The 25,297-nt window shown below is 32.2% G+C and overlaps 1 protein-coding gene across 1 annotated transcript; it reads left to right on the forward strand.

Annotated features, from left to right (window-relative positions):
- Positions 1-14,817: 14,817 nt before the first annotated feature.
- On the forward strand, positions 14,818-20,041 carry LAC1 (laccase 1). Its single transcript, XM_088518397.1, has 5 exons — positions 14,818-14,931; positions 15,034-15,185; positions 17,254-17,495; positions 17,589-17,717; positions 18,930-20,041. The coding sequence occupies exons 1-5, from the start codon at positions 14,818-14,820 to the stop codon at positions 20,039-20,041; spliced, it is 1,749 nt and encodes a 582-aa protein (XP_088374523.1).
- Positions 20,042-25,297: the final 5,256 nt, after the last annotated feature.

Here is a 25,297-nt window from a genome sequence, read left to right on the forward strand (position 1 = left end):
ATTGGCAGATGTCACATGTTCCCAGGGAAGCAAATCAAATCGCTCACATCTTAGCAAGAATGGCGTCAAAACAAGGCATGGAGAACGAGTGGTTCACTGAACCACCCAATTAATTAAAGATCTTCATGCTATTGAGCAATTTGTACCTTTTACCTGATCGAGATATTCAATGAAGCTATCACCTTATTTCAAAATGAAAAAAATCTTTATTGTACAATTATTAATCGGGGCCTTAATTAGGCATTATTAATTATTAACGTTTTACCATGTTAGAGCCTTAAAATATTTTTTTAGAAAGAATCTCTACTTTACAATTATTAATTGGGGCTTTAATTAGATACCATTTATTGATTTTTTACCATATTAAAGCCTTAAAAAATGAGAAAAAAAAATTATTGTATAATTATTAGTTGGGGGCTTATATATATATATATATATATATATATATATATATATATATATAAGCTGAGTTTTGACTTAGAGAGTGCTTAGAATTACGACACGTGTCATGAACCCATGTGTTAGAGATTGCCTAGAATTGCGACACGTAGCATTTTAAAGAATGAACAAGTTTTGGGCATTTAAAACCTAAGGGTTTTATTTGTAATGCATTTAATTATTTAAATGAAAAAAACAAAAAGTTTCAAAATTCTCTCTCTCTCTCTCTCTCTTTGTATATCAATATTGTGAGACAACTAAAACGTAGAAATTTTATTTGTAATATATTTAATTGTCTTAATGGAAAAAACAAAACGTTGCCAAATTTTTTCTTTCTCTCTCTATTTTTCTTTTATCTTCTCTTACTTTCTATTTTCGTTTGTGTCCCTTATATATATTTTTTTTCAAATTTATATATTATTTTTATTCAAATTGATTATTTCTCTTTTGTAAATTTTATAATTAAAATGTAGGGGTTTTATTTGTAATATATTTAATTGTCTTAATGAAGAAAACAAAGGTTCCCAAATTTTGTCTTTTTGTCTCTATTTGTCTTTATGTCTTCTCTTACTTTCTGTTTATATCCTACAATTAAAACCTAGGAGTTTTATTTAGGATGCATTTAATTGATGTCTTAGTGAAGAAAACAAAAGGTTCTAAAATTCTCTCTCTCTCTCTCTCTCTCTCTCTCTTTATTTTTCTTTTTTCTTCTTTTGCTTTCTATTTATATCTCAATGTTATTTTGTAAGTTTTACACTCAATTTAGGAAAGAAAAAGAAACGAGAGAGAGAGTTTCCAATTGTTGTTTCTGAATGAAAAAATATACTTAAGTTCTTTTCTTTCTTTTGTTTTTGTTTGCTAGAATAGTTTTTTTCAATTATATTAGTATCTTCATTTTTTTCCTTTTTTTAATCTTTATCTTGTATTTATGTTCTTCCATTTTCGTTTTTGTTCCTTATATATATATATATATATATATATATATATATATATTATTTTTCTTCAAATTGATTACTTCATTTTTTTTTTCTGGTAAATTTTACATTGGATTCAAGAAATGATAGTGATAGATAGTTCTCCACTGTTATTTTTAGTTAAGGATTTTTTAGTTTAAGTTGTTGTTCATTGAGTAATTCATTCTTCTATTTACATGCCTAATTAATAGATGACATTGGTTTTCAAGGTTTCATTGGAATCGGGAAACGTATACTGCAGAAAAAGATAATACTTTCAATTATATTAAAAATTCTATTTTTAGTTTTTTATCTTTATTTCATGTGGTTATGTAATTCTATTTTTGTTTTTTTTCCTTAAATTTTCTACTAAATTATATATTATTTTTCATTCAAATTGATATATATATATATATATATATATATATGTTATTTCATTCTTCGATTTTTATTCCTTATATTTTGTTCTAATTTATATATATATTTTTTTATTCAAATTGATTATTTTTCTTTTGTAAATTTTATGTTGAATTGAAGGAAATGATAGTGAAAAAGAGGTATGAGGTATGAGGTACGAATTTTTAGATTATGCTGATGTTCATTGAGGGTTTTTTTTTTGTTAAATAGTAGTTCCTTTTATGTTATATATGTGAACGGTAGTCCAAATGAAAAAAAAAAAAAAAAAAAAAAAACTTTATTTGATAATTTTTTTTTTCCTATACCTCTGAATTTCATTGGAACTAGGAAAAATATAGAGAAAGACATATTTATTTCATGTTGTTTTATTTTTCCTTATTTTCTGTTCTATGTTTGTGTCCCTTATATTTTTTCAAATTTATGTATTATTTTTATTTAAATTGATTACTTCTCTTTTGTAAATTTTATAATTAAAATGTATGGGTTGTATTTATAATATATTTAATTGTCTTAATGAAAGAAACAAAAGGTTCCCAAATTTTGTCTTTTTGTCTCTATTTGTCTTTATGTCTTTTCTTGCCTTTTGTTTATATCTTACAATTAAAACTTAGGGGTTTTATTTAGGATGCATTTAATTGATGTCTTAGTGAAGAAAACAAAAGGTTCCAAAATTCTCTCTTTCTCTCTCTGTTTATTTTTCTTTTTTCTTCTCTTGCTTTCTATTTGTTGGAAGTCTCACATTGTTTGGGCATTAAGGAGATGAGTCATTTATAAGGTGAGGGAAAACCTCAACTATTGAGCTAGCTTTTGGGTTGAGTTAGGCCCAAGACCCATTTCTAATATGGTATCAGAGCCAGGTTCAATTGGATATAGCCCACCGTCTCCCATTGTTTGCACGTGTTGGCTTGGATGTCCCCCTGCCACACGTGCCTAGCCCAATTGGCTGTAGCCCACCGTCACTCATTGTCGTACGTGTTGGCTTGGATGTCTTCCCGTCACACGTGAGGGGGCGTGTTGGAAGTCCCACATTGCTTGGGTATTAAGGAGCTGGGTCATTTATAAGGTGAGGGGAAACCTCAACTCTTGAGCTAGCTTTTGGGTTGAGTTAGGCCCGAGACCCATTTCTAATGCTATTTATATCTCAATGTTATTTTGTAAATTTTACACTTAATTTAGGAAGAAAAAAAAAAAGAGAGTGTTTCCAATTGTTGTTTCTGAATGAAAAAATACACTTCAATTCGTTTCTTTCTTTTCTTTTTTCTTTTTCCTTTTTTTTTTTTTTTTTTTTTTTAGAGTAGTTCATTTCAAATTTTTTTCGTTATTTTTTTTAAAATCTTTATTCTGTAGTTATGTTCTTTCATTTTCGTTTTTGTTTCTTATATATATATGTCCGCATCGTCCCAGAAACCCATCCAGAAATCCCTCATGAATCCTCTCCAGAATCCCTACTATGAGGATACTCAAGAATTCTATCCTTACCCAGGGATTGAAGATATGTGAAAAGGCCTCTTAACGGCTCTTGATTGGTCCCTAACGACCACATTGTTCCCAAAAAAACAAAAAAAAAAAATTGTGATCTTCTAACGGGTCATTGTTCAGCATGCTTCGAAGTTACTATGCAATATCACTGTTTACTTTTACTGTTCATTGTCCGGACGACACTGTGCAGGATTATTGTTCAGACGCACTGTTTACTTCACTGTTCAAAATTTGTCTGCCGACACTACAGTACCGACAACAACTGTTCAAGATTGGCGACTTTCACTGTTCAAGATTGGCATCAAACGTGCCTCTACTGTTCACATGTGACCACACTGACGCGGCGCCTGCTTTTACTGTTTTGTAAATGATTGTATTTTGTTTTATGCTTGGTAATCAGCTTATATAACGGGCTCCCCTCCCCCATTGTAAGACAGTGGTTTTTTGAGGTTGTCAAGAGACTCCAGAGGCTCTTCCTGGCAGCAAGAAGGGCTTTAATCTTCTCTTTTTTGGAAGAAGATTTCTTCTTGGAAGAACTAGATGAAGGGGAAGAAGCAGGGGATACTTCCTTTTCTTCTTTTGGGGAAGAAAATATACTGGGGGTGATAAGGAGAGGGGATTTAGCCGTTAGTGGCAAACCAGGGGCCTTGAGGGCCTGGAACATATTTTTGACAGAAAGAACAATGTCATCAACTAGTGAGCATTTATCCCACCATTTGATAAACCATTGTCTTTGGATCTTGTCATCTGAAAGGTGATAATTCCATTTCAGAATCCAAGGAATTTTGTATTTTAAGACAAAATAAAGAAGAGTTGGAAACTTAGCACCATAAGAATCAACTTTGTAGCTGTTCTTGAATAGTTGGAAAGCTTCAACTAATTGGAGAGGGAGGATGTCAGGGATAAGACCAAATTGATTCCACCATCTGGCAAACCAGAGGGGAAAGATACCGGCAAAATTCTTGTCAAAATTAACAAATCAGGAATGATCAAAGACAGAGGTTTGATAAAGTAAGAATTTGAACCAAGCATCGACATAATCATAATAGGTGCAAGGAATCGAAAATCCGTTAAGGGATTTTGCGACAGAGGGATGGTTACCCCATTCCTTTTCAGAGATCATCCGTTTGAAATAGACACTATGATAAAGTATCTTATTTGGATTACTTTTATCAGGAATAAATTTGAAGGAGACAGAATCAGTCTACTTTAAGACAGCAGAATAGAAAGCCAATTTTTTTTTTTTTTGAGGATGTTCAGGAATCCAATGAAAATTTGGAGGAAAATAGGAAACGACAATATCTCCGGCAGATTTAGAAGAAGCAGAACGATTAAGTTCGACAAAGAACAAGTTCTGGAAATAAGGGAGAATTATGTAGTCAGACTTAAAGGCAGACGTTTTATCATACCTTATGAAGGGATTTCTGGGTTTATCAGAAAAGGGATCATAGGAGGAGGCAAGTATACTTGAGTACGACATTTGGGAATCATAAGAAGGAGCAAATGGAGCAAATCTGTTGGTTATGGCAACAGATGAAATTGGCAGGGAAGAAGCAAGGGGGAAGATTTTGACTTTATAGTCAGAGCTTTAGAACCAATTTTTTCTTCAAAAAGGTAAAAACCTTTATAAAATATATGCAAAATAACGTCAAAATTATTTTTTGCAAAGCAGAAATAATAATATGCGCCATGTGCTGGGGATAGGTATAATCAAAGAATTTTGGGTAAACACAACTGTCAGGGGGGTGTTTAGACAAGATAAAACTCTGATGGTAATAGGGTCCTCATCCGTTTCTAGATCTAAGGACTGCCTAAACTTAATATCCAACCTATTAACATCAATTTCAAATTTTGAAGCAAAAGGTATTTGAATATTAACATCAAATTTAACAGTTGAAACACCAATTTCGTTAACAGAAAATGGATAAAGTAAAGCAAGAAAAGGCATCCCAAGAATTACCCTTTCACCCATGTTTTTGACAAGAACAGTAGGAATATGAAAATGAATATTATCAAAGCAGACATATGCATTTTTTAATTCAAAATCAATGTGCAATTTGCTTCTACTGGCTGAGTACAGCCGTTGTGTGGATTTTTCAAAATATTTGCTAGGAATGAATCCTTCTTGAATGCAATTTAAATCAGAACCAGAATCAATCAAGGCAAAAACATTAAAAGCATAGTCAGGAGAAATGGTAATTCTGACATTTGAATACCATCTCGGAGGAACAATTTTACTGATCATACCGACAATCTTAACTTCATTGGACAAAGATTTTTGACTGGATTTAGCCTCATCATCATGCTCAGGAGTTATTTCGTTATCAGAAATACTTCCAGGAAAATATTGGTTAAGATTTAAAAGCAAAAGCTTTTGTTGTAAATCTTTGTTTTCAGAATTAACATCTTGCAAGACAATTTGCAAGTTGACAATATCTTTCTTGATGATACTAATCTCATGCTACAAATCTGAGATAGTAACTACCTTGGATTTTTGTTTTGAAAATCGTTTTAAGGTATCTTCAAGAGATATAGAGCCGACAGGTTTTTCAACAATGTCTTTGGTCATGAGTTTCTTAAGTTTTTTAAGATACTCTTCTTTTAAATCAGGATTTTCAATTTTTGAAATCAAGGTAAGAAGCAAATCTTCTTGTTCTTCTGATTTCGTTAAAACAGAGCAGGTTTTTGAATTGCAGCAGGCAACGGTACAGCCAATTTGATAACAACTTTCAGAAATTTCTGAGGCAGATCGATAATCAGAATCAGAAGATTCTAGAAGATCATTATCAGAAGAATAATCTGAAAAGGCATTGTTTTGAAAAATTCTAAAGATTTTTTGCTTTTCATCGTCATTGATGTTTAAAGCATTAATCTCTTTTTTAATCTTTTTGGGAGGTTTTGGGCACTTGTCAGCATAGTGTCCTGTTTCTCCACAATTGAAACATTTATTTTTTGAAAAATATTTTTCAAATTTAGATTCTTTACTCCGTTTAGGAGGGGGTTTAGAAAATTTAGGTTTGTTAAATTTTCTTTTCTTGTTACTATTGTAATATGGAGATGGTGATTTCATGAAAGCTTTAGATTTCTTCCTATGCGTTTTGGAGGGAGCCATAGGAGGTAATCCAAATTGTTCACAGAAATTTCCCATTTCATACTTAGCTTTCTTGGCGTTTTTAAGCTGCTGTCTGATCATCTTTTGATCGATGCACATCTTAATACCAAGTTTTTTGACAGTTGAAAACAAATCACCATAAGTCAAGTTTTCAAAATCAATGAGACCATTGTCAGTACTGATCAATTCATCTTTTACTTTGTGAGCAAATAATGAAGGCAATCCGTCAATAAACTTTTCTTTCCAATAAGGTTTTTGACTATCAGGTCTAACCATGACATGGGAAAGAAAGACATCTTGATACCTTCTATAGTCAGACATAGTAGGGCATCGAAGATTGTTTAGATAATTAGAAATACGGGAGGTAATATTGGAAGGAGTTCCGACAAAATGTTTGATAATTGTATAGATCAAAGAGTTAACACCATCAGGTTCACCCATACCAATTTTCTCATCGAAAATGGGTAATCCTTCTTCATCACTCTTTACTGCTTTCCTGATCTGATCTCTTCGATCTTCAGTGAGATAATTATCCCACCAATTTCTAAGAGTACCAGAAAAACCAGTAGCAAGTAAATCCACAATATCAGCTTGGCTTTTATTGTGATTCGTGAGATAGGCGTTAGCAACCATGGACATATGATTCATCTTATTGAGCAGTTCTTGCTCAGACAAACTGTCAATATTCCATTCATACAATTTATCAGCAGAGATAGAGAATTGGGATTGGAGAAACCATTCCTCGAATTGTAAATCAGGAGGAGTAGGTTTTGAATAAAAATTCTTTGTAAGATTGAAAGGTTTAGATCCGTCAAAGATCCTTTGGAGTTTTGGCTCCATTTCAATCTTGCCAAAGTTTTGTTCAAGAATTCTGATGTCAGAATCAGTGGATTCTTGAGAAGAAGTTTCAGAATCAGAAGAAGAAACTTTTTTGATGCCAAAGTTCTGTCCAGAAGAACTGGCACGAGCATTAGTCAACTCAGAAAGCAATTTGTTGACTTTCTCAATATTCATTTGAGAAGTCGTTTTCAAACCAGAAGATTTTGACAAATCAGGGAGAGAAATCAGGGGTTTTTCAATCTTTGGAGGAGCAGAGGAAACTTTTGGATCAGAAGAGAGAGAGGGAAGTTTCTCTTCAATACGGTCCAATTGTTGTCCTAAAATATGCAAAGATTGGGCACAAAAATTGTTTTGTTCGATAATTTTCCTATCGTTAGTAATATGATCCTTATCATGAGTTTTGAAAGGAGAACATTTAACAACAATTTTGTTGACATCAAGAAGAGTGTTTTCAAGAGGACGATGTGTAGATCTGATGACAGATTTATCCTCTTTGGTAAAACTCTTTTTGATAACATTCAAAACATTATCGACAGGGAAATGTTTTTGAAGATAATCAAAAAACAAAATGTGTTTTTGAGACTTAATCATCATCTCAGCCCATTTGACCTTGATGAGATCTTGTTCTTTGGCAGAATATTTGGCACGATAAGCATGCCGTAAAGCATGATTTTCTTTTGAAGAAAAATCTTTTGACAAAGCAGGCCAATCAATGACAGAAAAGAAATCTTTGATTGGAGAAGTAGAAGTGATGACATTACACTGATGATGAGCAGTGGGAAGAGGAGCGTCAAAATCAGAAGCAGAAGGAGAAGTAGATTTACCTTCATCATTCGTTAGGGGATGATTTCTAGTAGAGTAAAAAGCAGAAGAAACTTGGGAATCGGTAGAAATTCCTTTGAGTTTCAAATCAGGGTTAACAGGACAAAGAGGAGGAGAGGCGTTAAGTGACTCATCCACATCTTTATCACGACGTCGAAATCCTTCTGAGGTTGTAGAACCTGTAAAAGAATTCCTTCGTTCGTTAACCAACAGAGGCCTTTCGTACAGGGGTCTTTCGATCCTGCTAGAAAGTCCTAAATCAGAAAAATTGATTTTGACAGATCCATCCATATATTGCTGGATGTAATCAAGATTAGAGGCATCGTTTACTACTCGAGAAGGTTTTGCAACACCTTCGAAAAGCCACTCATTAGGGAGGTCAATCTCATCCCAGCGAATCATTTTTGGAGTTTTGATTTTTGCATTCTGAGTAGAACTTTGAATTAACAAAGTAGATTCATCTGGATTCTTGATCACAGCTTGTGGATCTAGATTTGTCTTCATCAACTTATAATAAATACGGTAGATGATAGCAAGGGGTCTGCTACCTTCTTCCATATTATAACCAGAAGTTAAAATATTAAGCGTCAGAGCTTTCAAAATATGCATATCAGACAAAGCAAAAAAAATGTTGGGGAAAACATCAAAATGGACAGGACCAACAAACAAGGAAGATTGAATCATTCCAAGGATACTAGTCTTAAAATCAATAAATCTTGCGTCACGCAAGCAAAGCAAAACAGAAGCATTAATACCAAGTCGAGTCAATGGCTTGACCGCAACTTGAACACAACCAACATGCAAAAACTTATAACCTTTAGCAAGAGAGTCGTTAATGAACTTCTTGTTAAACAGGGTTATAGTTTGATCTTTGCCGGTAATAGCAAAGGTTTGTTCAACAGTTTTGACAGAAAATTGTGATTTAAAAGAAGATTTAAACCAAGAAGTAGTGTAAACATCCTTAGCGTCCAGCTTAGGGATGTTCCATTTATCAAAACATAAATTATTATCAGATTCAACAGAAAAGTTTTCAAAGTTAACCACGTCCGGTGGCAAACTGGAATTAGAGCTAATAGAAGAATTAGATCTCCACATTTTGATACACAAACTAAACTCAAAATCACTCACTGGGCAAAGTCTTATAGGATCTCATCCTAGGTACTCACTCACAAGGCAAACTTCCTAAGCATGTCCTTCCTAGACGCAAAACTATCCACACAGACCTTTGGCCGAACACACAGCACTACACATACCCTTGGCCTAACACACAGTTTCTTCTTCACACCCTAGACGCCAACCCAGGCTTAAAGCGGGACTTACAGATACCTCAACAACTGTAGAGACGGGGTGGTAGACAAACTGTACTGACGGGGTGGTGGACTACCGTCTTACAACTAGGATATCGACACAGAGAAAGGTTAACAGGGGGGTAAGCAAAGAGGAGATGAACAAGACAATACTCAGGGGGTTCAAAGGAGAGCAGGGTGTACATCAAGCAGCAAAGAGACCGGAACTGGTAAGCACTAATGCTTCCTTTTGTAAGCCTGTCTTAATCTGTAACGATTTTAAGCTTTTTCACGAGCTTTTTATCCAGATTTGTTTATCTTATTTCCTGTCTTTTAATATTTTGATTATCAACTGTGATACCGCCTTCTTGGACGGTTTTATTGGTTTGATTTAATTATCTTATATGCACGTACATCACTCTCCCCTATCCCCTGCATCTATATGCATATTGCGCTTCCACCCCACCTTCTTCTCCCTTTTTTGGTATCAGAGCCATAAGAGTTCCGGTCTCTCTCTCTCTCTCTCTCTCTCTCTCTCTCTCTCTATATATATATATATATATATATATATATATATATATATATTCTAATTTATACATTATTTTTATTTAAATTGATTACTCTTTTTTTTTTTTTTTATGGTAAATTTTACATTGCATTCAAGAATTAGTAGTGAGAGATATTTCTCTATGTTATTTTTAGTTGAGGATTTTTTAGTTTGCGTTCTTGTTCATTGAGTAATTCATTTTTCTGTTTTCATGCTTAATTAATGGATGATATTGGTTTTCAAGGTTTCATTGGAATCGGGAAACATATACTGCGGGAAAAGACAATACTTTCAATTATATTAAAAATTTTATTTTTATTTTTTATCTTTATTTCATGTGGTTATGTTCTTCCATTTTGGTTTTTCCCTTAAATTTTCTACTAAATTATATATTATTTTTTATTCAAATTGATTATTTTTCTTTGGTAAATTTTACATTGAATTTAAGGAAATGATAGTGAGAAAAAGTTTCCTATAATTATTTTCGGTACGAGGTATGACTTTTATTTTTTATTTTTATGTGTCCTTAAAGTAGTTCATTTTACGTTATATATGTTGTTATGTTATTTCATTCTTCGATTTTTTTTTCCTTACATTTTGTTCTAATTTATATATATTTTTATTCAAATTGATTATTATTATTTTTTTGTAAATTTTACGTTGAATTGAAAAAAAAAAATGATAGTGAAAAAGATGTATTAGGTATGAGGTATGAATTTTTTAGATTATGTTGAAGTTTATTGAGATTTTTTTTTTTTTTTTTATCCTTCGGTTTGTCCTAAAAGTAGTTCATTTTATGTTATATATGTGAAAGATGGTCGAAGTGAAAAAAAAACAAAACAAAAAAAGACAAACTTTATTTGATAATACCTTTTTTCCTATACCTCTGAATTTCATTGGATCTAGGAAAAATATAGCGAAAGAGACATTTATTTCATGTTGTTTTATTTTTCATTTTTTCCTTATTTTTCGTTCTAATTTATATATTATTTTTCATTCAAATTTCTTATTTTTCTTTTGTAAATTTAATTGACTTTGTTGTTCATTATTTTTTTTTTGTGTTTCAATATTCCTTCCATGATATTTTATCTCTTTCTTTTATGAAAGATATAAAACTACTCATATGGGAATAAATATTTTAATATGTTTTATGGGTCTTATGTTTTAACGATGTCTTTTTATTTTATTTTATTTTTTGTTGTGATTTACTATGATTTACTATATATTTTTTAATGTCCTTAAATTAAAATTAATTAAGGGTCTTATATTTTAACTCATTCCAAGTTTTCTTCTTGCTGTTTTCTTTTTTCTGTACAATTTCTTTCCATTTTAAATTACACATATGGGAATGTTTTAATATGCTTTAATTTATATGGATTAAAACTAAAATTATATATGGTTCTTATAATAGTATATTTTTATGTGATTTATATATTCATGCAATCTTATGTGTAATTGTGTCACTATGTTCAGTAATATATTGTTGTATAACTTTTAGTATGTTTTTATTTTTTTATATTGAAATAGGCATGATAGATTTTTTTACACAACTTTTTTGACCTATAATAAAGAATACAATGGAGATGTGTTTTAAGTTTTAAAATTAAATTATAATGAATAATTCCGCGCATTGCGTGGGTTCTGAGCTAGTTTCTATAAGGATAAGACCTGCTCATGTATTCAGATTTATTCTGCCCAGAGTAGATTTACCTTTTATATGAAGTGTGCACATGAGTTGGATTGGAGAAGGTAGATTCGTTTTTAATTGTTAGATTTTCAGTGTATCTACAATGTTGTACTTTTCATAGCTTTTAGCTATGCTTTTTTGTAAGAACTTTATGCTCTGGATCTCTTATTATGCAATGTAGATGAAAGAATTCCCTAAAATAAAAGAAAATAAAAAAATAGTAAATAGGCTGATTAACTTATTCATTAGTCACACTATGAACTTAGTTTATTATTATTATTTTTCTCTTCCTTTCTTTCTTTTACTCTCTCTCTCCTCTTATTTCTTTCACTCTTTCCCACACAATAATATTTAAAGAAAAAAAAAGAGTAGAACAGAGAATTTGTTGAAGCATATATGAAAAAATGAGTAGCTAAATTAAAAATTTGTACTTTTTTCAGTAGCTATTTTGTTATGAGCCTTTCCATATTAGGTTAGCCGTATTAATTTTATATATTAGATTTATATTATGTTAACATAAATTGGTTGTCCCTAGCTATATTAGGGTTATGATATTATTTTAATAAGGGTCTCTGCTCTCCAAAATGTACCTCAATCGGCTGGGACCACACTTAATGAAGTGGAGGTCACTAGTTCGAATCCCCCTCCCCCCTCTTGTGCGGACATGTCAAAAAAAAAAAAAAATAAGGGTTTCTATTGACTTAGTCCTAACTCTTTTATATAATATGTAATAAATCATCTATTTAAATTGGGCTATGCTATGAATAAATGTACGAAAAGAATTAAGCCCAAACCTTGTGTTTGAAAGGTATAAGTTTCCTTAAAACCTAATTTGTCCCGTTGCAAACTTAGGTTTATAACATATTTTGCCTACTTCTACGGGAGATACTCTTACATAAATAAATGAGATGTTTTTCAAACTTTTGTTGGGGCCGTGGCCCCCACCGGTCTACATGTGGCTCCACCACCGCACGCATGGATAACAACAATAATAACCGTGGATGCTGCATCATCATGCATGTACATGGTTTAATTCTAACGCATATAACACTCATCTTCCGATCCTTATCAGTGGTAGTTAAAGACTATGAGCTAAAGATAATTAGAGACCGAGAGAAATTAATTAGAAAATGGAGGAGAGGGGAAAGAACGACTGAGGCGCACAACCAATGAGAAAGGAGACGTGGAGTCTCACGACGCAAGAAGAAAACAAATTGTCACAAAATCAAGCTTATTTATTCAATCGAGTGTATCACTTATGCAAACTAGGATAACACTTCTTATTTGAAATGGGAAAAGGAAAATTAACCAATAACATAACAAGTAGAAAACAAATTGTCATAAAATCAAGTTTGTTTATTCAATCAAGTGTATACTTATATAAACTAGGGTAACACTCCTTACTTGAAAAGAAAAAGAAAACTAACCTAATCTTTACTGGAAAAGGAAAACATAAAAAAAAAAATAATAAAATAACATGCATAACAACAATAATAACCGTCGGTGCTGCATCATCATGCAACCAATGACGAAGGAGATGTGGAGTCTCACCACACAAGAAGAGAACACAGAAGTTTTTACTCCTAGTACATTATAGTTAAATACCACTTTAGCCCAAAAGCCTAAGCTAATATGTTGTGGTCCACTTAGGCATATTAACTACTATTTTTTTTTTAATACTTTCTCAATATAAGATTCAACACTAAAAAATACCAAGCTTGTTTATTCAATCGAGTGTATCACTTATATAAACTAAGATAACACTTCTTATTTGAAAACGAAAAGGGAAATTAACCAAAAAAAAAACAAACAAACAAACATGCATAACAACAATAGAAACTGCTGGTGCTGGATCATAATGCATGTGCATGGTTTAGGCTAGTTAGAGACTTTGAGCTAAAGATAGTGACAACTTTGGTTGGCAAGCTTGTCGCTACATATGGACGCCTCTCTCTCTCTCTCTCTCTCTCTCTCTCTCTCTTTCTATCTCTCTCTCTAATGCTCCTATATCACACAAGAAGGAGTGGGGACCCAAGTCAGAGTGCGTAATAAGAGGAAACTAGAACAAGATTATATGCTGTTTCCTGTACGCAAAGATACTCATTTAGTGCAATATTTTTGTTTTTGTTGATAATTGCTCAAATTGTCAACAAGTGTGAAGATAATTGCTGAAAAATATTAATATTTAAGTTGATGGGCTCAAGTTTTATTTATCTATAAGAGGATAAGGTTAGTTTTAAAAGGAGTCTAAGAACAACTTGAAATTGGATTTCTGGAGAAAATGTGTGTGGGTAAACATGTAGACCACAATGTTTATCTTCATCATAGAAAAAACTTTGTATTCATGTTGGTTTCGTTTTTCCAGTAGCAATTAGATTAAAATTGTTCTCCTATTTTTCGTGATTAAGTCTCTATAAAAGGACATGTAGTCCTTGGTTGAGATCATCCGAAAAAGCCAAAGTGGTGAGAGCACTTTTGGTGGCATTTACAAAGTGTAGAAAGTTTTTCTTTATTGGGTATTTGAGAGGGACAGTTGAGTGGGGTGTACAAGGGTTTAAGGGTTGGGTTTGAAATATTAAACTTGAGCGAAGGTTACCAAATCACGCCCCAAACCACGTAAACTCTTTATGTACGTGTGTGATTGGTCTGTGTTCTTGTGTGTTTTCTTTCCAAACTTGTCTTTCACATAAAGGTCTGGTGGAAAATTGGTTGCCAATTAATTATCAATTTTCCCGAGAGTTTTAAATAAAACCTAGAAAAAAAAAAAAAAAAAAAATTCCACCAATGCTTTAGAACCCTAAATTCCCTTATGCATTAAGGATCCAAAATGTGAAGTAAATGACAAGGGACGAGTATCTGTAAGAGATGCCAAATCAATTAATTAATAATATAGCTTGCCTTAGAATTAAAGACAAATGAGATGAGCATCTCCAAGTTATATATATAGCATGGCCATTAGCAGCCAAGACTTCAAACAAAAACTGATTCAATATGGAAGCTCAGAGCTCTAATTGGACATGGGAATTGTCATTATTCCCCCCCACCTACTCCTCCTCCCGTGCCACATAAAAAAATATATTAATCACAAATAATTTTCATGTAAAATACCAATTAAAAACATCATAGGCGTGCAAACGAGAATCTCATACTCATACTATATAAATGTGCATTTGTGTTTGATAAGTTATATATTGTTCACAGTCTACTGCTTTGAGTGCTGCGTAATTGGTACCATAATGTTGGGTTTTTGCAACAATCATAGGTTGTTGTTGGTGGTAACACTAGTGGTGCTTGCTGGGATAATTCAGCCATCGTGTTCTTCAACAAACACTCGGCACTTCGAGTTTAATGTAAGATAATTAATTAACTCAGAAAAACTGTATATTTTTCTCTCTTAGCCAATGTCTGGCAATGATCAACTGGTTTAAGGGTTATCGTTTTGTTTCCTGCAGGTTGTGTGGAAGAAGGTAACACGTTTGTGTCACACAAAGCCACTTCTGACAGTTAATGGGGAGTATCCAGGGCCAACCATTGCTGTCCATGAAGGTGACAATGTTGAAGTCAAGGTCACTAATCGCATTGCCAAAAACACCACCATCCATTGGTGAGTTTATGCTGGATATATGTATGAAAATCAATAATCCTATTAATTCGCTAATTAGCAAACAGCATGATGGCTTATAACATGTTTGAAATTGCGTTGATAAATAATATAGTTTTTAAAGTTAAAAAAACTTTTTAGAAAAAGTGCGTTTTTGCCCTAGTAAAAAAGGTCAAACAAATACTTTCAATTTTTTCAACAAAACATGTCAGCTTTTTGTTTGACACATATTTATAAGTATTAAAAGTACTTTTTAAACTTTCTAACGCAATCTAAATTACATAGTATTCATGAACACCTTTATAATTCATTCATGGATTATTTGTGTAACACAAGTTTGTTTCGTATTAAGAAGATGAATTGCTACACCGAGTAAGTGAATTATAAAGATGCGCACGGGTTATAAGTTAGACATTAATTTTTAATTATTCGACAAAACTGAGCTTTATAAGTAATTTTAGAGAGCTTCAATTATAATTTAACTAACTCTTTTAAAATGATAGTACATATATAAGTAGTGGTTACTGCTAGGTGTAGGTTTTTGGTGGAAACCGTCTTTTCTTCTTTTCTTTATAATATTTTATTAAGGGTAAAATTAACTAATCTGTTAAAAAATTTGTAGAGAGGAATATATTTTGTTACAAAGGCATACCACAAGAATTTATAAGTTCATTTTAAAACTACTTAAACTTATATATTACAAGATCAAACCCCATGACAAATTTAACAATTTTTTTTCCCCTTTTGTTAATTACTATGTGTTTCTAGCGCTAAGTGGACTTATCGATCTTTCATGGGAGTGATTTCCAATGTGAGACTCAACCTGCATGCTTTGTTTGATATATGAGAAATGTTAAACACTTCAAAAAGTTTTCTCAGATTCTTGTTTTCAAATGATCTGGAACCCACGTTTATTTAAAAAAAAAAATAATAAATAATTGGGGCCTTTAACATGTCTTTAGACGGATAGCTAGGGGACCAACATCCTATGGTCAAGATTAATACTCTCTATGCATATCGTGTACTACTATGTATAAGTCTATAACATATATATTAATTAAGAAAAACATCAAAATCATTCACCCTGTTTTTGTTGTTATTCATGTAATTGGAGGTAATATAAAATACGAAGAGTTTTTAAATATAAAAATAGAGTACGGATAGTATGGTTGATGGTATACGTCACCATTGCGTCTCCCATATCTCCCCTCTCTCTTTGATAAAGTCTTAATTAATTAATTAGATTCTCATCTAAGCATAAGATTACTTTAGGCACCCACATCTATGTATGATATCTTTTTCTTTTAATTAAAAATTTAATTGAGGGATCACCATGTAGCTAAGCTGCCTACTTTGAGGACATATAGGTCAAATACATTCTACATCATGTTAAGCAGTTGCCAATCATATTTTGCCTTCTATGGAGAAGCATATATACATCAATATATTGATTATGGAATGTTATCCCTCTACAATTAGGAATTGAGATTGGTAATCAGTGTTCGTATGTTGGATTCGGTTTGTATCGATGTATGAGTATAAAACTAAATAAATCAACCCTAATTCGACCTATTTAATTAAATGGGTCATACCCCACCCTTAACCTGCTAATTTTTTGTCAAATTCAGTAAAAAATTACTAGTCCTTATATCACTTGTCGAGCTCAGGTTTTGTCAAGGCATAACTATAAGATTATATAAGCGAACTCTAACATAATCCATTTAATTAAACAAGTTAGATCCTTTAACCGGCGATAATTTGCTAATTTTGTGTGTAGTCCGTATCAGATTTGTGGGCCGTGTCAAAAATTACAAGCCGTATCTATTATTTGAACTTTCTCACAAGACTTGTTGCTTCCAATCGATACCCATCACATATTGAAATCGTGATGTACATCAACAAAACCACCAACTTTCTTGTGTAGGGACGGAACTAAAAATTTAATTTAGCAAGTAGGACTGTACTAAATTCTTGTTTAAAGAGATTATCATTAATAAAGTGACAAAAACAAATACTTATTTTTCTTTTATATATATATAAATGGATAGTTGTTTGGTTACCATTCACATAGGCATGGAATAAGGCAACTAAGAACAGGTTGGGCAGATGGGCCGGCATACATTACACAATGTCCCATAAGAGGAGGGCAGTCCTACACATACAAGTTCAGTGTGATCGACCAAAGAGGCACCCTCTTATGGCATGCACATTCTGGCTGGCAACGTGCTTCAGTCTACGGTGTCTTCATAATCTACCCTCGAATGCCATATCCATTTTCAGCACCAATCAAAGCTGAAATCCCCATTATATTTGGTAAATATTTTTACTTTTTCCCTCTTAATTTTGATGTTAATTTCCTTAATTTTCCTTTTCATTTTCAGCAATTGTTTATGGGTTCGAATGCAGGTGAATGGTGGAATGGAGATGTAGATGCAGTGGAAAATGAGATGATGTTGTATGGAGGTGGCCCTAATAGCTCAGATGCTTATACCATTAATGGCTTGCCTGGACCTCTTTATCCTTGCTCTAACAAAGGTACAATTGGCGTTTCCTAAGCATTATTGAGTTTCATATTTTTTTGGTCCTGTATATGAAGATCAAAATGCATGAAATATGTAAATAGCTAAATCTATATATTTGCGACAAAATAGTTAAGTTTGGCCCCTCTCAAAAGAAGAAGAAGAAGAAGATAGCAACCTTGAACAACCCAAATTTATCATTAAAAAAAATTAAGCATGACCCATAGTGTCCAAGAACAACATAAAAGAGGTTTTAACGCAGGAAAAGATGCAACATAGAAGTTAAAGCGGCATAACTATGTATACCATATTGTCGGGTTCTGTTTTGATTGGTGTTTGAGTTGGAAATTATAAAACAATTATTTTATTTCTTTTCTTTTAATTATTTTTTGTTAATACTTATTTGGGAAAAAATATACTTTAGCCCCCTCTCGAATTATCACTCATTTTACAATTATGCTTCAAAATTTTAAAAAGTGACATTGATGTCCCCACATAATACAATTACATGTCAAATTAGACACTTTTGTATTTTTTTCTCCCCAAAATATTTTTAAAGTTATTAATAAATAAAATTAAAAATAAAAATAAAAAAATTGAAAGAAAAAAATTTAGGTGGCTAATATGAAAAGGGCCACCCCTTTTTGTGTTTTTAGCTTCTTTTTTTTTATAATTTTTTAATAACTTTATTTTTCAAATAGTTTTTTTTTTAAATAAATTTAAGGATATTTTAGAGAGAAAAATAAAAAATTTGTCTAGTTTGATGACACGCGGTGATATTATAGGGAACCCTAATGTCACATTTTAAAGTTTTGAAAGAGTAAGTGTAAAATGGATGATAGTGTAGAGGGTTATATATATATATATATATATATATATATATATATATAATATTAAGTACTCTTTTGGTGTTCTCTTAATTAGTCTTAGGTGAATATTATTTTTTAAAAACTAAGTGAGAGAAATAAGAGCAATTTTCTTTATTACTTTTTTAAAAAATAATATCCACTTTGATCTAAGAAGACACCAAAAAACACGAAAAAAAACACCCCTGCGCACTTACAATAAAAATTTCTGACTGCATCAGAAAATGGACATACGTTGTGGTTGTGATATGTATAAATAAGTCACAGAATCATTTAAAGATATGATCAATTTTGTCTGAAAGACATAAATACATAATATTGTTGATGGTGATCATAAATACCTGTTATGTTAAACTGTGCAGATACTTTCATCCAGACAGTGGAGCGTGGCAAAACCTACATGCTTAGAATCATCAATGCTGCACTCAATGATGAGCTCTTCTTCGCCATAGCTAACCACACATTGACGGTTGTAGAAGTTGATGCTCTCTACACAAAACCCTTCACAACCACAGCCATTATGGTTGCTCCTGGACAAACCACTACTGTTCTCATCACTGCAAATCAAATTCAGGGCTCATCAGGAATGTTTCTAATGGCCGCCACCCCTTATGTCACTGCCATTTTCCCATTCAACAACTCCACTACAGTTGCCTTTTTACAGTACAAAAAGATAACAAATGAGAAATTTGAGCCCTCAGCTTTGCCTAGGAGTACTCTTAAACTTGCCAATCTTCCAGCAATGAGAGACACTGGATTTGCCAAAAAATTCTCTAAAAGGCTCCGCAGCCTTGCTTCTCCTGATTATCCTTGTAATGTGCCTAAAAAGATTGACAAGCGAGTGATAACAACAATAAGCCTTAACCTGCAAGATTGTCCAAAAAACAAAACCTGCAAGGGCTATGCTGATAAGAGATTCTTTGCCTCCATGAACAATCAATCCTTTGTTAGGCCTTTGAAGTCAATATTGGAATGCTATTACAAGAACCTCACGGCTGACAAATACTCGTCGAATTTCCCCGAAAAGCCGCCGAATGATTTTGATTTTACGGGCATCGATCCATTGGCCGGAAACATGAATGCAGAGTTTGGTACAAGGATTTTGGTGGTGCCGTATGGCACAAGTATAGAAATTGTGCTGCAGGGTACAAGCTTTCTTAATGTGGAGAACCATCCAATTCATGTCCATGGTCACAACTTCTTCATTGTTGGCAGCGGGATTGGAAATTTCAATTCCGCCAAGCATCCGGCGAAATACAACCTCATCGATCCTCCGGAAAGGAACACGGTGGCGGTTCCTGCTGGCGGGTGGGCTGCAATCCGATTGAAGGCGGACAATCCAGGAGCATGGTTCATACATTGCCATCTTGAGGAACATACTTCCTGGGGTCTTGCCACGGCTTTCATTGTCAAAAATGGCCGTGGCAAGTCTCAAAGCTTGCTTCCTCCACCTAAAGATTTTCCCTTGTGTTGAAATTTTCCAGAGCAATTTGTCTGGACATGAGATGCAAATTAATTTGGATGAGTGGCCTTAGAATATCTCTAAACTTTTGGGCACGAAGTCTGAGCATTGTGGATAAGTGTTTCTTGTGGAGTCTTATAGTTTGTGAAATTTTTAAGAGGTTTGCCGATGTAAACTATATATGATATATAAGATTGGTGATCATTTTAGAATGTTGTGGACATTTCTTTATGGAATAAAATCATACTAATCAAGCTAACATATAGTTAGTGTTAAAGTATTGGTTAAGTGATTAAATTTACATATTTTTATAAGTATAAGCTTTTGAGATAAGTAGTGATTTAATATGGTATCAAAGTCGGAGGTATTGAGTTCAAACCCTCACTTCGTCAATTCACACCCCATTTAGTTAAAATATTTGCCAAATACTGGAATAATGTAAATGTATGGCAATCGTATAATAATTTCCTTTCTACCTTGGCAAACTTGGTAGAGTTGAAAATATTATTCAATGGGCTACTAGGTCAAGACTTTCCATCAATAGAACTACAAAAATTTAGTTTGGGAAGTTCGGTCGAAGTTTGTTTGACCGAAGAGATGACAACCACGAGGACCACAAGTAGTAATTCTTGAGAGCTTCGAATGAATATATAAGGTTGTTCAACCGAAGTTGTTCCAAGGGTTTTTATCTTTTTTTTTTTTTTTTTTTTTTTTTTTTTCATGTGACTGAACTATTAATTCGTTTGACCGAGTTACAACATAGTAGTTTTGTAATTTATTTTTCAGGGCTGCAACCCTACTTCTATTGAAGCACGAGCCTAATAAGGACATATCCATAATTGAGTATTTTATTCGGTTTTTCAATAAGAAATACTTTAGGGAGAATTTTCTTCAATTTTCCTACAAAATCCTTGATTATGTTATGGTTTTGTGGAAGATTTATAAGTTGTGTACTCCTGGATTCAGCGACACTATGCTAGTATGCATCAAATTCAAATACATGAAGGAAATCTTTCACTAAAACATTTTTACAAACATCTACCTAACATTTCTATTCATGGTATCAAAGCCACACATACATGGTTAAAGTTAAAGCCAAGTTGATTTCTTCTCCAATGTTCCACATCTCTCAGCACATGATCTTCTCGATGCAGTGGCCTATTGGAGTAGTATTGCAGCTACCCAATACCTCTCACTCACCCATATATCCAGATATCTCATTTGAGGTCAATAGGCGTGCCAGTTCATGCACAATCCCAAATCAATAAACTGGCAAGCTGTTGAGCATATTAATTTACACCACCTGAAATTTACAATCGCTCATGGCCTACTCATTTGTCGATCCACCTCAAGGTTTAATTCCCTTGGCTAAACAAGCATCAAGACAACAATATAATGATCTTCTTTCTCCTCTTTTATTAAAGCTCATAAATTTAGCCCTTGGTAAAGTATAGCAAGTTCCTGGTGTTTTTGAATATGAAATTAAAGCACTTAAGTAGTCGGATTTCCTCCATTCATGTCTCAACACTTCAATTCTCCTAACTATTTGTTAGTATTATTTTAGCAAGAAATTATAGTAAATGGTATAATGCAGCATATGTTTTGGATTCAAATCATAATTAGTGACAAAGGAAGTGGCAGTAAAGCAGTCTTTGAGATAAATTAAATCTACTTAGAATCAATGGCCATCATGTCATACATAAAAGAGACAGTTATAAGCAATATAACCCCATTCTATTCTGACCCCAATTGTTTTTTTTTTTTTTTGAAATGATATTCTGACCCCAATTATTCAACCGAAAATACATATAAAATATATATTCAGATTGCAGAGCAAGAACCAACAACATATCAGAATGGCAATGAGCATATTTAATCACATTGCATGAGTATCTCTTTTTTAATATGTCAAACCAATGTCAAATGTTTTTTCTTATGAACTCCTACAATGCTTATCAATTTACTATCATAGCATGTGCAGCAAAAAAAGCGTCTTCTTTTGGGTTAATTATGGTTGATCCAGACAATCTTCAACGGTGCACTAAACTCGCTTATAGACCCACGGCTCCATATCGCGACCTACCGAAGAAGTCCAAAAAGTTAACTTGAAGTGGCTCTAAAATTGGAAGACCCAAACTTCATTGTTTTCGAGGGGCATTCTAGGGAACGGCGAGGGTTGTTCAATTTTAGGGTAAAAAGTGGCTAAAGTGTAAAACATCATGGTAGTGACGTGGAGTTTTTTTTTACACATGTGGAGTATGGTTGTACATACAGATGTGATTATTGGCAATATCTGCATCCGCATCCGCATTATACGGATGCCACTTTAAGGTAACCACGTCCACATCCGCATTATGCGATTACTAACATATTTTCATTATTTATTTATTTTTTGGTATTTTTTTTTTATATCTTTAAATTTTTAATGATTTTGGAATTTTTAATATTTTTTATTGCCACATGTTAGCTTTTTTTATTGAGTTGTCAAGATTGACGGAAGTTGGACAGAAATACCAACTCCATTTTAATTAATAAACGAGATAATATCTGCAATATAAAATAAAACTGAAGTAGATATCTAACCCTATAATTAAAGTTGTAGTAACTTTAAGGTGACGTTTAAAATTGTTACCCAATTCTCTGTATGGTGAGGATGGCATAATTGTGTGTAACTAACACCACATGGTCTATTTGGTGCATGTGGTGTTAGTTACATATATTTGGTGTAAGAAAATGAGGTCGGCCTTTAATTGGAATAAGCAATTTCTTTTTCATGAAAAAGTAATCCATTTTCAACTTTATATCAGAATCAGGTCGAAGCTTTACATCATTAATGCTTTAATCATGCTTGATGTAACTTATCATTTGGGTGGCCCATTTCTCTCATCTGCAATCATATGAAGAAAAAAAAATAGTGGACCGACTTTCTTGACTATTGTTACAGTAAGATTACTTTACTTTTTTTTTTTTTTTTTTTTTTTCTTGGTTGTATATTAAATTTAAGTACTGTATTTATCAAATTCGCACCCATTGATATGTAGTTGTAGCATATGCATTTGTTTTCACGATGATTATGAGTAATTCTAAATACTTATTTTTCATTTACTATTATATCAATAGATTGATGTAGTAATTTCTATTAATTCTTTGAATTTTTTAGGTAATTGGCTCTTTATGCCTTATTTTATTTTTTATTTTTTACTTCGAGTCTCTTTTATGACCTATTTTAAACGAGTTCGAAAATAATTTTGACTAATTTTTAGTGTTTTGGGCTTCTTTTAATTTTTTCTTAAGTCCTAATATTTTGAAAATATATTGATTTTACATTACTTTTGAAAAACGACATTATTTTGGTATGAAACACTAAAATAACATCGTTTTGGTAAATTTATTAAAAAAAGAAAAAAAAAAATATATATATATATATATATATATATAAAGAAAATCTCCCTTAAATAAACTCCGTAAAATTTTAAGTGCAATAAAGTGATAAATCAAACAATCAATGTATGCCAAAAATGCCAGGGTTAAATTTTTCGGTCAATTAGAAAGAAAAAGTAGCACGTGACCATTTTTTTGTCATTATTCCTAAAATGCCCTTTTTTTCTCCCATTCATTCTTAAATGTGTGCAACTATTTATCTTCTATGGTACTATAGAAAGGGAGTGAGAAAAAGGAGAGGAGGCTTTTTCTCCAAGTGTAGGCTGTAGGCTGTAGGCTGTAGCCTGGAGGCTGTAGCCGACCTTTTGAAGCAGCAGCAGCCTTAGAACAACCGGACTGGAGCGCGTGCAAGCCCAACTTTAGCGCATTCCTATAATATTGCGCTTACACATAATTTCTTTTTAAGGTTTTGCAGACATATCCTGTCGGTTTATTCTCCAGCTCTAAACCCTTTTATACTTTTTTTTTTTTTACTAACCCTTGTTACAAAGAAAAATAATATATATATATATATATATATATAATACAAAAATTCAATCAAATATATTAAGCACACGTGTCTTGGAAAGAGAATCTTTACATTATTATGTGGAAATTTTGAAAAACATTTTAAGATTTTTGTGCCTTATCAAGGAATTGTTTGGGTGAGCCAAAAGACACCATTCTTTTTCTCAAAAAGACACCATTCTTGCATAATGTTTTATCTAAATATATATAAGACAAAGTTTTCTTTCAAATTAAGTTGAAAGAATTCCCTTCAACTTAGTTTATAAAAGTGACACGTGTCCCTAAGTTGAAAGAAATTCCTCTAACCTGAATCGGAGAAAAACTTTGTCCATATATAAATATTGGTGATATTTGTCTAGGAATCAATTTTTTGTTGGTAGTATCAATTATTGTGAATAATGGTGCGGCAAGTATGAGAAATTATTGTTGTGAGCCATTTTGAGGTTGTTGGAATATTATTTGAATGACTAAATTCATGGTTTCTTATCGGCTAAAGCTTTTAAAATAAAGGAAAAGTTTCATAAAACTCTTATGAACTTCTATTTGTTTTGACATTATCTTTCAAAGTTCAAAAACTCTCAATTAAGAGTATCGAATTTTCAATTTCTTTTAATTACCTTCTTTGGTTACAATTTTTTTGTTAAATTTTTTCAAAATTCCCAAAATACCATTTTTTATATAAAAAAAATAAACGTTTGAATCTTTACAATTTTTTATTTTATTTTTTTCTAATAAAAAGAAATTTATATTTTGAAAATTTTGACAAAATTTAACGAAAAATTCTAACGGAATTAGGTAATTTAAAAAAATTGAAAGTTTGATACCCTTAAATTAAGAGTTTTTGAACTTCAGGATTATACTTTCAAAACGCGTGAAAATTCAAGAGAGAGTTGTAAAGTTTTTCATAAAATAAATGATAATTTAACACAATATCAAACTAAAAGTCTTGAGTTCAAATTCTCCTCTACAATTCATCTCACACCAATTTAAGAGGTCTATAAAATCTTCTTACATACAAATCAAAGACAGATAGGGATGATTAATCCACTTTTACATATGTTAACCTAAATGCTAATAAAAAATAGGTCAAAACATATGATTATATTACGATCCTAAATGTCTAACACCGGTTAAGTAAAATGATTACTATACGTAAATAAATCGACTTTTCGTAAAATCGATTTTTAAGGATGAATTGTACCTTAAACTGCGAGACACAACTGAAAAGACAAAAAGTTAAAAAGAAAAAAAAGCAGATGAGCATAGCAGAGATATGAGGCTCTACATATTATATATTAATATGGAGTAGGCCCGTAAAGA

This window comes from Corylus avellana, chromosome 7 (assembly GCF_965113065.1).
Source record: "Corylus avellana chromosome 7, dhCorAvel1.hap1.2, whole genome shotgun sequence".
Classification (NCBI taxonomy): domain Eukaryota; kingdom Viridiplantae; phylum Streptophyta; class Magnoliopsida; order Fagales; family Betulaceae; genus Corylus; species Corylus avellana.

Excerpts from the sequence above, each read along its gene's own strand:
- LAC1 (XM_088518397.1), top strand. The coding sequence starts at position 14,818 with ATGTTGGGTTTTTGCAACAATCATAGGTTGTTGTTGGTGGTAACACTA. Across the intron at positions 14,932-15,033 it reads CTCGGCACTTCGAGTTTAAT|GTTGTGTGGAAGAAGGTAAC; the intron begins GTAAGATAATTA and ends TGTTTCCTGCAG. Across the intron at positions 17,718-18,929 it reads TTATCCTTGCTCTAACAAAG|ATACTTTCATCCAGACAGTG; the intron begins GTACAATTGGCG and ends TAAACTGTGCAG.